This window comes from Gastrolobium bilobum, unplaced genomic scaffold (assembly GCF_033153095.1).
Source record: "Gastrolobium bilobum isolate Gb01-03AN ecotype WA unplaced genomic scaffold, APGP_CSIRO_Gbil_v1 utg6230, whole genome shotgun sequence".
Classification (NCBI taxonomy): domain Eukaryota; kingdom Viridiplantae; phylum Streptophyta; class Magnoliopsida; order Fabales; family Fabaceae; genus Gastrolobium; species Gastrolobium bilobum.
The window spans coordinates 52,490-64,623 of NW_026895870.1; the positions used below are offsets into that span (position 1 = coordinate 52,490).

The 12,134-nt window shown below is 32.5% G+C and overlaps 1 protein-coding gene across 1 annotated transcript; it reads left to right on the plus strand.

Annotated features, from left to right (window-relative positions):
• Positions 1-6,668: 6,668 nt before the first annotated feature.
• On the plus strand, positions 6,669-11,717 carry LOC133296521 (ervatamin-B-like). Its single transcript, XM_061495521.1, has 5 exons — positions 6,669-7,050; positions 7,964-8,196; positions 8,527-8,655; positions 8,746-8,979; positions 11,586-11,717. The coding sequence occupies exons 1-5, from the start codon at positions 6,669-6,671 to the stop codon at positions 11,715-11,717; spliced, it is 1,110 nt and encodes a 369-aa protein (XP_061351505.1).
• The last annotated feature ends 417 nt before the right edge of the window (positions 11,718-12,134 follow it).

Sequence of the window (12,134 nt, forward strand, 5' to 3'; positions counted from 1 at the left end):
CTCATTATCAATGAGTGATACTTGTGATTAATAACATGATAATTTTTCACATGAGAGAATCCAAATCCATATATAATAGTATATTAGTATTTATTACATATGAAAGGGTATGATTGCAAAGTTCTTTATATAATAGGGGGAAAGAGTTTCTTTATAGTAAATAAATACACTATTTAAAGAATACTAATTAATACTTATTGGGCCATGCTAACAAATATTTTGGACTATCAAATATTCTCTTAAAATTATGATAATAATCAAGATTTTTAGAGTCTATTATTAAAATGTTAAAACATTTTAAAAATGATTTTTATTAGTTTATAAGTACTTGAAGTATATGTACAAAAAAAAGTATTTCAAGTATATTTTGTAAAATTCACCAAAATAATTAGGCAATAAGATTCCTTTTTATGATAATGCCAAATGAGTCTCAGTTAGATGACCGAATGAATGTGTCCTCACCCAGAGAAATTGAAAGACTAAACAATCCTCAACCTGCCTTCCGTTCAAATTGTATTATTATAGTTCATGATCTGGACCGAATTCCGTATGATAATATTATTAAAATCACTAGCTAAGTAACGGCCTACATTTTGGACTTCTGGATTTTCACTATGTTTGAATGATTTTCACAGTGATGTTATGATTCTCGTGAAACGTGCACATTCTAATTTTTATTTTGGTTTTTAGCGAAAGGGTACGTTTAGTCCATTTTCACTTACATTTCACGTTTTGATTTTTAGGGAAACAGTAGTTTTGGTGAGTGATTTGGACTTTTGCACTTCCATTATGCTTAATAAATGATTTTCACAGTGATGTTACGATTTTTGGGTAATCACTGAGCGACGTTTACTGCTTTCAGTATTCCGATTTGACTTGACACGGTTACTATTCCGATTTGGTTTCACGGTTAGTTACGTATTTTTGTCAACCCAACGAATGATAATTTGATGGTATATATATTGACATGAATTATTATTATTTTGTCATTACATACATTAATTTATGTCACTATATGCATTAATTATTATTCTGTCACTATTTTTATAAGGGGTGTGCATAAATACAACATGTAAATGAAGGATATTGTGACTCAGCATGCATTAATTATTACTCTGTCACTATTTTAAGGGGTGTGCATAAATACATCATGTAAATGAAGGATATTGTGACTCAGCTCAAAACTCTAGAGGTAGATGTGTTTGACTTTTTTTTTTAGGGGTGTTCGCGGTCTGAATTGGATCGATTTTAGAAGAAAAAATCATCCGATCCAATCCCTTCGGTTTGATCATATAATCATCCATTCAGTTTTGATTTTTTTTCAAATTCAATCCGATCCAATCCAATTTTTTTCGGTTTGGATTGGATCGGTTTTCGGTTTTTTGAGAAAATCCTAAAATTTATTTCATGATTATTGTGCAAATAATATCTTTTGTATATATTGGCTTTGTAATTTTTTTTTTGAAATACAAAAGCATTAGTAAACTATAATATAATTTTTTTAATTTTGGCAATGAGATATGAAGCTCTACAAAGATAAAATTTTGTTGATGAGATATGACTGGATTTTTTCTTGGGTTTAGTTATGGGTTAATGGGTCTTGGGTTTAGAAATTTTTAAGCTATAATTAGGGAAATACCCAAGTAGGTAGAGAGAATTTAATATATTGGATCGGTTTGGATTGGATCGGTTATCGGTTTAATATGAAGCTCTACAAAGATAAAATTTTCGGTTTTTCGGTTATCGGTTTTTCGGTTTTTCGATTCGGTCACCGCGGTTTGAATCGGTTTGGATCGGTTGATGAACACTCCTACTTTTTTTTGTCCATTTTATTCTGAATATTCTTTTAGCACCATATGCGGTGGCGGACTCAGAAATTTTTCCTGTGGAGGGCTAAATATTAAACATTTATTTCTCTCTTCAAACATAATATATGAGAGGCCAAAATACGAAAAATTAAAGGGGTAGGATATTCTTACACCGGTGTAAGAGTTAGAAGTCTTACACTCAATCTTAACCATTGATTCACTTGTATCCAATGGCTCACATTATCAAAAACTTTGAGCCCTTAGATATAAATAGAATCAACGGACGATATTGAGAGTGTAACTTACACTGGTGTAAAATGATCCTGACCCAAAATTAAATATTTGTTCCTCTCTTAAACCACAATATGTGAGAGGCTGAAACATCAATTCAGAAAATATAACTCATAAATACCTCTTTTAACTTGTTATAGAGAGAAAGAAGGAGACAGAGAGAGAGGTGAAAGATGTCACAGTAAAATCTACTATCAATTTGAAAAAACTACACCTTTTAAACCCCTAAAATGAACATTTTTTATGCAAAGAAAACAAAGAAAAAGAGAAGAGAGCAAATGTTTAGATTTCACAAAAAATATGTACTAATTACTATAATCTAAATAGATAATTCAAAGCAGACCCCTCTCATTTCTTAATCTCTTTTTCTATTTACTCATTGTTAGCCCAACAAGAAAAAAAGTCAAAGATAAATCAGAAGAGACAAATTGTCAAGAAGCACAATCACCAAAAGCATTATGCCCTTGACTTCCCTCTCTGTCACGAATCATCAGAAAAGGAGAGGGATCGAAAGAATAAGATTCATTCTTTCATAAGACTCTCGGACTTCTTATTTTTATTCATGGATGAGAATATTTGTGCTAACATCTAAGCATAATAAAAGTTGAAACTGTAAGTTTCAAGACGAGGTTTAAACTATAATTTAAGGGGAATGTTATATTTACAAACTTTTTCTTTAGAAACTCTTACAAATTACACTGTGTCTGACCGTCATACTTTAATCAAGAGTGTATGATTGGTCATACTTAATGTAATTTGTAAAAAAAATTTGTAAATAGATCTTTCCCCATAATTTAATGCTAATTCCATATGCTAATTGTTACCACCATGTTTGTGCCAACAAACAAGCACCACGTAGCTAAAAGAATTTGAACTAAGAGAAACCATGTAGCTCTATTGGTGGTCATTTATACTCCCAACATGATGTAATCTTAAATAAACCTATTTTTTGTTAAAGCAAAAAAAGACAAGAAAGTGCCAATCATGGTACTGCACTCTTTCTCATTCTTTTTTTTGTTTTGTTCATTTCGTTAACTTTCTTGGAGGGAGAAAAAATACAATCAGAGTTAAAGGGGTTTCAATAGATATAGGACCTGAGAATATAAAGGAGCTCTATAAACTCTCTGCGGTGGGAGAAAACTACTTCACATTAATGAAAAGAAAAAATGGAGATTTCTTGCATTATACTTATGTTAAAAAATTCTTCTATGTACCAAAAAAAAAATTTCTTCAAATTTTGAGGGAGGCGGCCGCCTACCCTAGCACCTCCCTCGGTCCGCCCCAGACCATATGGATCCTTTAAAATCTCCTACAACACATATAAAAAACTAGTTATGAGAAAACTAATGTGTTTAAATATGTTAATTTATAAATGTTTTAATTATTTGTATTGTATAAAATTGAATTGCTTCATATATATATTGGTAATAAGAGAGGGCCATAGACCCAAACAGAGAGAATTGCTTCATATATTAAATTAAAGAGTAATTTAAAAATTTATTTGTTGTAAGGCAAAGACATATTTTTGTGTTCAAAACACATAAAAATAAAGAATTAATAAAAAAAATGCGGAAACTATAACTTTTAGGAAAAAGCTATTTTCTATGTGAAAAGAAAAAGTCGACAATTTCTTGGCTAAGGTAAAGCTTACAAACTAAGTAATTACTTTCTTTTATTTATTTATCTTAATAAAATATATAGAAAATACAAAAAGGGATCAACAAGGTTAATAATAACAACGTGGTTGAAGAAAAACATATAAGATTAATTTAGAGATTTTTAATAATTATATGATGGTTCGTATGAATACAAATATTTACAATTTTAAAATATTATAAATATATAGAAAATAATAATTGATATACAATATTTTAAAATAATTTAATGAATACAACCAACTTGACACAACATGATAAATTGATGCCAGCTAGTCAAGTTGAATTTACGTAGTCAGTTTACTAAATGCACGCCGTTATTAATTAGTCTACATCTTTTATTTTTTGGGATACTTATTATACAGTTTGGTATAATATTTGTCCCAATAAGAAGTTATTTACCTTCCCTTTTATTTAATTATATAGTATATTTGAAGACTGAAGCATTTAGACTAATATATAATTGAAGCTTATATCAATTAAATTATAAGTTTTGTTGGGATTAAATTTATTTTACACGGAAAGCTAAGACATAGTACCTTGTTTTTGTTAGGTAACAGAGTATCGTGCAGCTAAAATAGAGCTGAAAGAAATAGGAGTTTCAAGATACTACTAATCATATTAATTGGGTAGGTAAGTGTAAACCAGTGGGAGTCTTTTTTTGTTATACATCGGTGACTAATTAAATAACATCTCACTTTTCTAGAAACCTATCTTGATTGCACCATCAAGAAAGTAATAAATACGACAATTGAAGTGACATACAAAGTTTAGGTAAAAAATTTAATTTGGGAAAAAACCATGGACAAGATCAAAAAAGACTTTTATTATATGGAAGAAATTACGCCTCTTTCTAAAATACAAACACAGACAAATATCACTCATAGCATAAGAATGCACCTCACTTAAACTAAAAGTCAAGAACACTAGGGTGTTTTTCTCTCCAAGGAAAACACTCTCTTAAATAAGGAAATTTTGGGATTTTAGGGGATTTTTTTTAAACAGGACTTTAGGGTCTTCGATTCGGTCGAGGTACTAAATTATTGGATTATTGATATACAAAAAAAAATTTGGATTATTGGTTCAACCGATGGATCATTAGTTCAACTGATGAGTCATTGGTTCAATCGATTTAATTAAATTTATATAATAAATATATTATAAGATGTATTTTGACCATTGATAGTAGCCTAATAGTAAGTGATACCACTTAGGGTTGGCAAAACGGGCCAACCCGGCTCGACCCACATGCAACCCGAAAAAAAAAGAGTCGGGTTAAGGTTGGCTCGAAAAAAAAATGAGCCAGAAAATCTAACCCAATCCGACCCGAGTCGGGTTAGGGTTGACTCAAAAATATGGCTCGTGGGTTGGCTTAAAAAATAGCTCGCAAGTTGGCTAAAAAATTGACCTGCGGGTTGGCTCGAAAATTACTCGCGGGTTAGCTCATTTTCAGCCTATTTAAATGGACATGTAGTATCAATGCACTAATTATGTGGCTTCCATCAGCTTAAACAAAGGGTTACAAAATGAGAAATAAAAGAAAAATATTTTAGTTTTGACTTTTTTTCACAACAAATTAGCACCAACATCAAGAAACAATCAGAACCACTTGCTACCAAGTGAGTAAGATATTTGAACCAAACAGAACCAGCACAGCCTAACAATATAAAAATGTCATGGATGTGAGAAGATTAAGGACTTAGGTTTAGAGAAAGAAGAAAGATGATGACAGCATGTGTAAGTTTTTTTGTCCATTTTTGTATATTGTACGTTGTTTTTTATATATAAAAAAAAACTCAACCCGCGAACTAACTCATTTGACCCATAGGTTGTCAGAACCACTTGCTACCAAGTGAGTAAGATATTTGAACCAAACAGAACCAGCACAGCCTAACAATATAAAAATGTCATGGATGTGAGAAGATTAAGGACTTAGGTTTAGAGAAAGAAGAAAGATGATGACAGCATGTGTAAGTTTTTTTGTCCATTTTTGTATATTGTACGTTGTTTTTTATATATAAAAAAAACTCAACCCGCGAACTAACTCATTTGACCCATAGGTTGTCAGAACCACTTGCTACCAAGTGAGTAAGATATTTGAACCAAATAGAACCAGCACAGCCTAACAATATAAAAATGTCAGGGATGTGAGAAGATTAAGGACTTAGGTTTAGAGAAAGAAGAAAGATGATGACAGCATGTGTAAGTTTTTTTGTCCATTTTTGTATATTATATGTTGTTTTTTATATATAAAAAAAACTCAACCCGCGAACTAACTCATTTGACCCATAGGTTGGTTCATTTTTTCCAGAGTTGACTCGGATCGAGTTGGTTCGAATTGACAGTTGATTTTTATCAATCCAATCCTACTCATTTTTAACAGATTATAAGCCAAACCGAGGCTTGTTTTTGACAACTTTAATACCACTACTCACTCCGTTGAACTGGGTTCGTTTCCCAGCCTTCAAAGTCGTCATTGCATACGTCAGTTTTTTCTTAGTTTAGTCTTAAAACTTGTAATTTAATTGATATAAACGTGCAGTTTGCAAAATCAAATCAATAGGTGAGCATATATATTAATAAATGCACATCAAACATTTGATTTTTTAAACAAAGGGAATATAATTTTTCATATTATATAAAATAATTGCAACACATAAAAAAATTGATGAGACCAACACGTGAATTAAAATATATCAGCAACTGCTTGAGCTGACATTAATTCACTCACTATAAATACGTGAAACTGATATAAGAGGAATGAACCCTAAACATACTTTGATAAACTCAATCAAAAGTTTGAATACAAATGACGATTTCCTATACCTCAAACCCGTTTCTCCTCTTGTTCTTCTTCTTCACATGCACTACCTTCATATGTCTCTCTTCTAGTATCCCGAGCCAGTACTCCATAATGGGTGCTAACCTGCAGGACGAGCTTCCTTCACAGGATGAAGTCATTGAACTGTTCCTATTATGGAAGAAGGAGCATGGACGGGTCTACAAAGACCTAGAAGAGATGGCAAAGAAATTTGAGATTTTCGTGTCCAATTTGAAATACATTACGGAGTTTAATGAAAAGAGAAGGTCTCCTTCTAGCTGCCTTTTTGGTTTGAACAAGTTTGCTGATTGGAGTCCCAAGGAATTCCAAGAAACCTACTTAGGCGACTTCGACATTACGCCCAAAGAGCACAGTAACGTGAAGCAGAATAATCTATACCATGCAGACGTGCCTGAATCCCTAGATTGGAGGAAATATGGAGTCGTGACTGGAGTTAAGGACCAAGGGCCATGTGGTAAGATTTCTGATAATATAATAATGTCAGAGAAGTATAAAAATCATTCATAAATATTCACTTACCATGAGCTGTTGTTTATTATGGTATCAAAGGTCCGTGACCATGCAGTTACGAGTTGGAAGCATTAACGAGCTTTCACTTGGCGTTTGCATGGTATAAACTGTTGAGATATTGAATTGTCATGAGTCTCATATTGGTTAATAATGAGCTAAGTGAAGATATATAAGTGGAAAGACCCATGAACCTTATAAGATTTTGAGTTGAAATGTTGTGTCAGAAAGTATATAATATGTTAGTTTTTAACAAACATGCAGTTTGTTTTAATCATTTGGTGAAGGTGCAGTTTCAAATGTATATATGCTTATCAGTCTTGGATTTACTTGGAAAAAGAACAAAAAATTAACATAGTCATGAAAAATCAAATTGAGATATAGAACTTTCCAATTAAGATGCGAATCCAAGGATATTGTTTTTGATAGTGCTATTTTTAATTTTGGTTTTCTCTATTATACAATTCGTAAAAAAAATTCAATATCGATTTTTCTAACTAATATTATATATAGTTATTTGAAACGCGGAAGGTTATAGTTAGTATCTCTTTTTCTTATTATCTCTTACTATTAAATTTTAATCGTTGATTTTCGTTCATCTAACGGTTATAATTTATTGGGTCATATTTATTAATTAATTATTAATTTTCAATAAATTATAGCAGTTAGATTGACGAAAATAAACAGTTAAGATTTGATAGTAAGAGTGTAGTAAAAAATAAAGAGGTAATAACTATGACATCTCCATCTCCCGTTTGAAATATATATACATATCTTCTTTTACATGTTAGTTGAAATAAGAATCAAAATGTTGATCAAGGACTCAATGATAGAACTCTAATACGCTTTGTTGTTATTAGGAAGCTGTTGGGCATTCTCTGCCGCTGGCGGTATTGAAGGAATACATGCGTTAACCACAGGAAGTCTTATTAGCCTCTCTGAACAAGAGCTTTTGGATTGTGAGACAGCAAGCAGTGGCTGTAGTGGCGGATATAAGGATAAGGCATTAGCTTGGGTTATAAGAAATGGTGGGATTTCTTCAGAAATTGATTATCCCTATCAAGCAAAACAGGGTGCCTGTAAATCTTCCGAGGTCTCGTTTTTTATCAACTGCTTCTATCTATCATTAAAAGCAATGTTATAACTTATAATATGTATTTTTTTTTTTGGATTTAGTGGATATGCAATGACTATATCTAAGAATTTGTGTGATACACCAGAGTACAATTTGTGTGGTATACCGTTCTACTATGATGTACTTCCGAAAATACATAATAATATTTATTATAACTATGTTGTTCGGAAAATACATATTGGACCGCACCAATTTTTAGGTGCCGTTACTCTACAAATCATTTTGTCTTTTTGTTTTATACTTCTTCTTGTTTAATTTTTGAGTGCTCACCGTTTTTTCTTGATGCAGGTTCCAAACGTTGCAAGCATTGATGGCTATGTAAACGTAGATCGATCAGACAATGGGCTCTTGGATGCTACTAAGCACCAGCCTATTAGTGTGTCTGTTAATGCAACCGGCTTTCAATTTTACAAGAGTGTTAGTCCCTTTATATTATCAATGATAATTTATTTACTTGTTCGTAAGACTAGAGCATCACTTTTTTTTTTTCCTTGACTCCATCACTAGGGAATATTTGACGGTCCCGGCTGTGCAAATTCTACGTCTACAAATCATGCGGTGATAGTAGTGGGATATGATTCGCTGAACGGTGAAGATTATTGGATCGTAAAGAATTCATGGGGTAAAGATTGGGGAATAGATGGATACATATGGATCAAAAGAAATACTGGTTTACCATATGGGGTGTGTGCAATCAATGCCAAGGCTCTTTACCCAACTATTACCTCGAAGCATGTTCAAGTATAATTTCTGTTTCATATGTAAGTGTGTATAGCCAGACACTCTGTAGTTCTGTTTTAAACAGCTAAGTTATTCACCCACTGTGTAACAGAGGTCTTAGGCATAAATAAATGGAGAGATATGGAATTTCTCCTCAATGATGTAATATTAAGCTATCAGTGTACTCTATATCATCAAATAATGTATGATATTTCTACAACTTGCATTGATTGTGTTATGTGTTGTTTCCACACAACAAAATATAAATGTTGTTGATAAGGCATCTGTCTTGGAGACAGAGATGTTTAGTCTAATAGGCTGGTATGTTTATCTTGGATCTAGTACCCTCTCCAAGGTATCTATGAAGGAGATAGCCTTGAGCCAAGTAGAACTATGCACAACGAACTAATAACGGTTTTTGCCAATGGGATATGTGTGCGCATAGTTATAGCATAACAGTAAGGGAGAGAGCGTAACGTACATTTAAGGTTTACCGTTTATTTATGATGTGGACCTTTAGTATCTGTGATACGCTGTCGTATTAGGATTAATATCCTTACTAGATACTATCTATAATTATATTTGATTTAAATCTCAGGTTGCGCATTATTGAACCTGTCATTCAATGACCCCTTATATGGGTCCATAACAATAAGAGTTTTATAATATGCATGTTCTTCGAGTCCGAACTCATTTTTGTACCTAAAACGAGACACGGATATATTGAAATTGCAATATGTTTGTGAAGGCAGCCTTCAGGATAAGATACACTTATGAGTTCTGATGTATAGTTTGTGAGAATTGCAGTTCCAGTATCGTAATATTGTTGCCATCGGTGCAATATAGATCAAACTTTTAGGGTCTGTTTGAGAGTTTTGAGGGCAAGGGAATACAAGGGAAAAAAAATGATGGGTATTTCTTTCCTTTACGTAGGTTGTAAAACTATGGCCAGTGACCGAAGGGCCGTGGTGCAAGATAAGCATGCAATGATAATGGTTATGGATGGGTTAAGAATAAGGCTATTATTGTCTTAATATTATTAAGGGAAAAATATTTATCCTTTTTTGGAGTTTGAAGGAGAAGGAAAGGAAAAGAATTTAAGGGAGAGAAAATGAAGGGTATTCTCTTCCCTTATTTAGGAGTTAAAATCTCTTAAATTGGGAGAACTTTAATTATAAGAATAAGAAGAATTTTGGTGGGTTTTGTGAAAATATTCAAATCTTCCATTCTTTTTCTTTCCCTACTAAAACTAACTCTCAAACAAGCTATAAAGGGACACAAGTTTATGTCCTTTTAGTGATTAACACTATATATTATGGGTAGTATATAATTATAGGATTTAATATTTCTAAAGTGAATGTAGATAAGTTATCTACATTCACTCTCAAAACGACGTCGTTTTAGGTTTAAAAATTAAAAAATTATAATGAAAAAGACTATTATAACCCTGAAATAAATTATAATTACAAAAATACATTGATTTCCGCCTCAAAACGACGTCGTTTTGGGCTCACTGTAGATAAGTTATCTACATTGACTGTAGAAAAAGCAAGCTCGTAATTATAATATGAAAAATAACTTTTTTTTCTCTCTCCTCAGTCACTTCAGCTGACATGGAGAGAGAAAAAAAATATTTTTTCATATTATAACTATGTACTATCCATAATACATAGTGTTAATCACTAAAAGGACACACACTTAACCCTATTATTAACTATGTTAAATTATTTTAGAATTATAGTTTAAGGGGGTTAATTGATTCAATTGAAAGTTTAAGGTGACATTTTCAAACAACACAGATATAAGTATAAGGTGGTTTTGTGTAATTCATCCAATTAATTTTGATAATCTGATATTATATTCATTTTTTTATTAATACCTAATTACATATAGTCATTAAATTAAAAGACCTTACATAACTATAACAGTATCTTGGGAATAATGTGACATAATCCAGGAGCCATGTCAAGAAAAGTAACTTCATTACACCAGGAACGATCATCCAAGAAAAGACCAAGAAATTTTATTTCTTTTACGCCTGACATGAATAGTTTGAGTATAAAAAATAACTTGGGGATTGTATTGTAATTAGCAAAAGCGAACCCAATTCTCCCAAGAATTACCGAGATGAGCAAAAGGGTAAAAAAATATGTTAGTATAAAAAGGTAGTAGTTGATTAACAAAGAAAAAAAAAAGTTAATATTCAAATCACTTATCGCTATTGACAAAATGCATTATAACTTTTTAGGTGTTCATAGGTTCAATTATCATCTCATGCAACTTTTTAAATATTCAATCACATATAGCATAGCACTTTACAAACACACGTGACATTGTAACAAAAAGTAACAAGAACACCAATAGCTAAGCTAAGAGTAATACTTAGGGTGTGTATGACAATCATTCTATTTACTGACACTGTTTCAGAAAAGAAACAATTCTTTTCTATTTCTGTGCCTTGGAACAGTTTCTGAAAAAAAAATGTGTTTGATAACATGTTCTATTTTCATTCTAAGAATGAGAATTGCGTTTGATAACACAACAAATAATATAATAAAAAATAATTCCTGTTAAACATAAAAAATTTTTGGATCATCACTTTCCTTTTTATATGGTGATGGTGGCAGCGGCAGAGGTGGCGTGGTGGTGGTGATAATGGTGGTGGTGGTAATGGTGTTGATGGTGGTTGCATAGTCGTGGTGGCGGTGGCGGTGGCAGTGATGGTGAAGGTAGTGGTAGTGGTGGTGGCATGGTGGTAACGACAATGGCTGCGGCAGCGGAGGTGGTAATGGTGGCATAGTGGTGGTGGTGGTTGGTGGGGAGAGTGACCATTTTGCCACGTTTGGACAAAAAAATTACCAGACTGCCACGCCAACAGTAAATTTTGCCAAAATGCCACGCGGCATAATTCGCTACACAGTGTAGCGAATTATGTATGCAAGTAATTCGCTACACAGTGTAGCGAAATATGCCACGTCAGAACCACAAATGCCACATGTCAAATTTTGCCAAATTCGCTACCCTATGTAGCGAATTTTGCAAAATTTGACATGTGGCATTTTTGGTTCTGTGCGTTCTGATGTGGCACATTTCGCTACACTGTGTAGCGAATTATGCCGCGTGACAGTTTGGGAAATTTTACTGTTCGCGTGGCATTCTGGTAATTTTTTTGCCAA

Excerpts from the sequence above, each read along its gene's own strand:
- LOC133296521 (XM_061495521.1), top strand. The coding sequence starts at position 6,669 with ATGGGTGCTAACCTGCAGGACGAGCTTCCTTCACAGGATGAAGTCATT. Across the intron at positions 8,197-8,526 it reads GTGCCTGTAAATCTTCCGAG|GTTCCAAACGTTGCAAGCAT; the intron begins GTCTCGTTTTTT and ends TTCTTGATGCAG. Across the intron at positions 8,980-11,585 it reads TTACCTCGAAGCATGTTCAA|CGGCAGAGGTGGCGTGGTGG; the intron begins GTATAATTTCTG and ends TGATGGTGGCAG.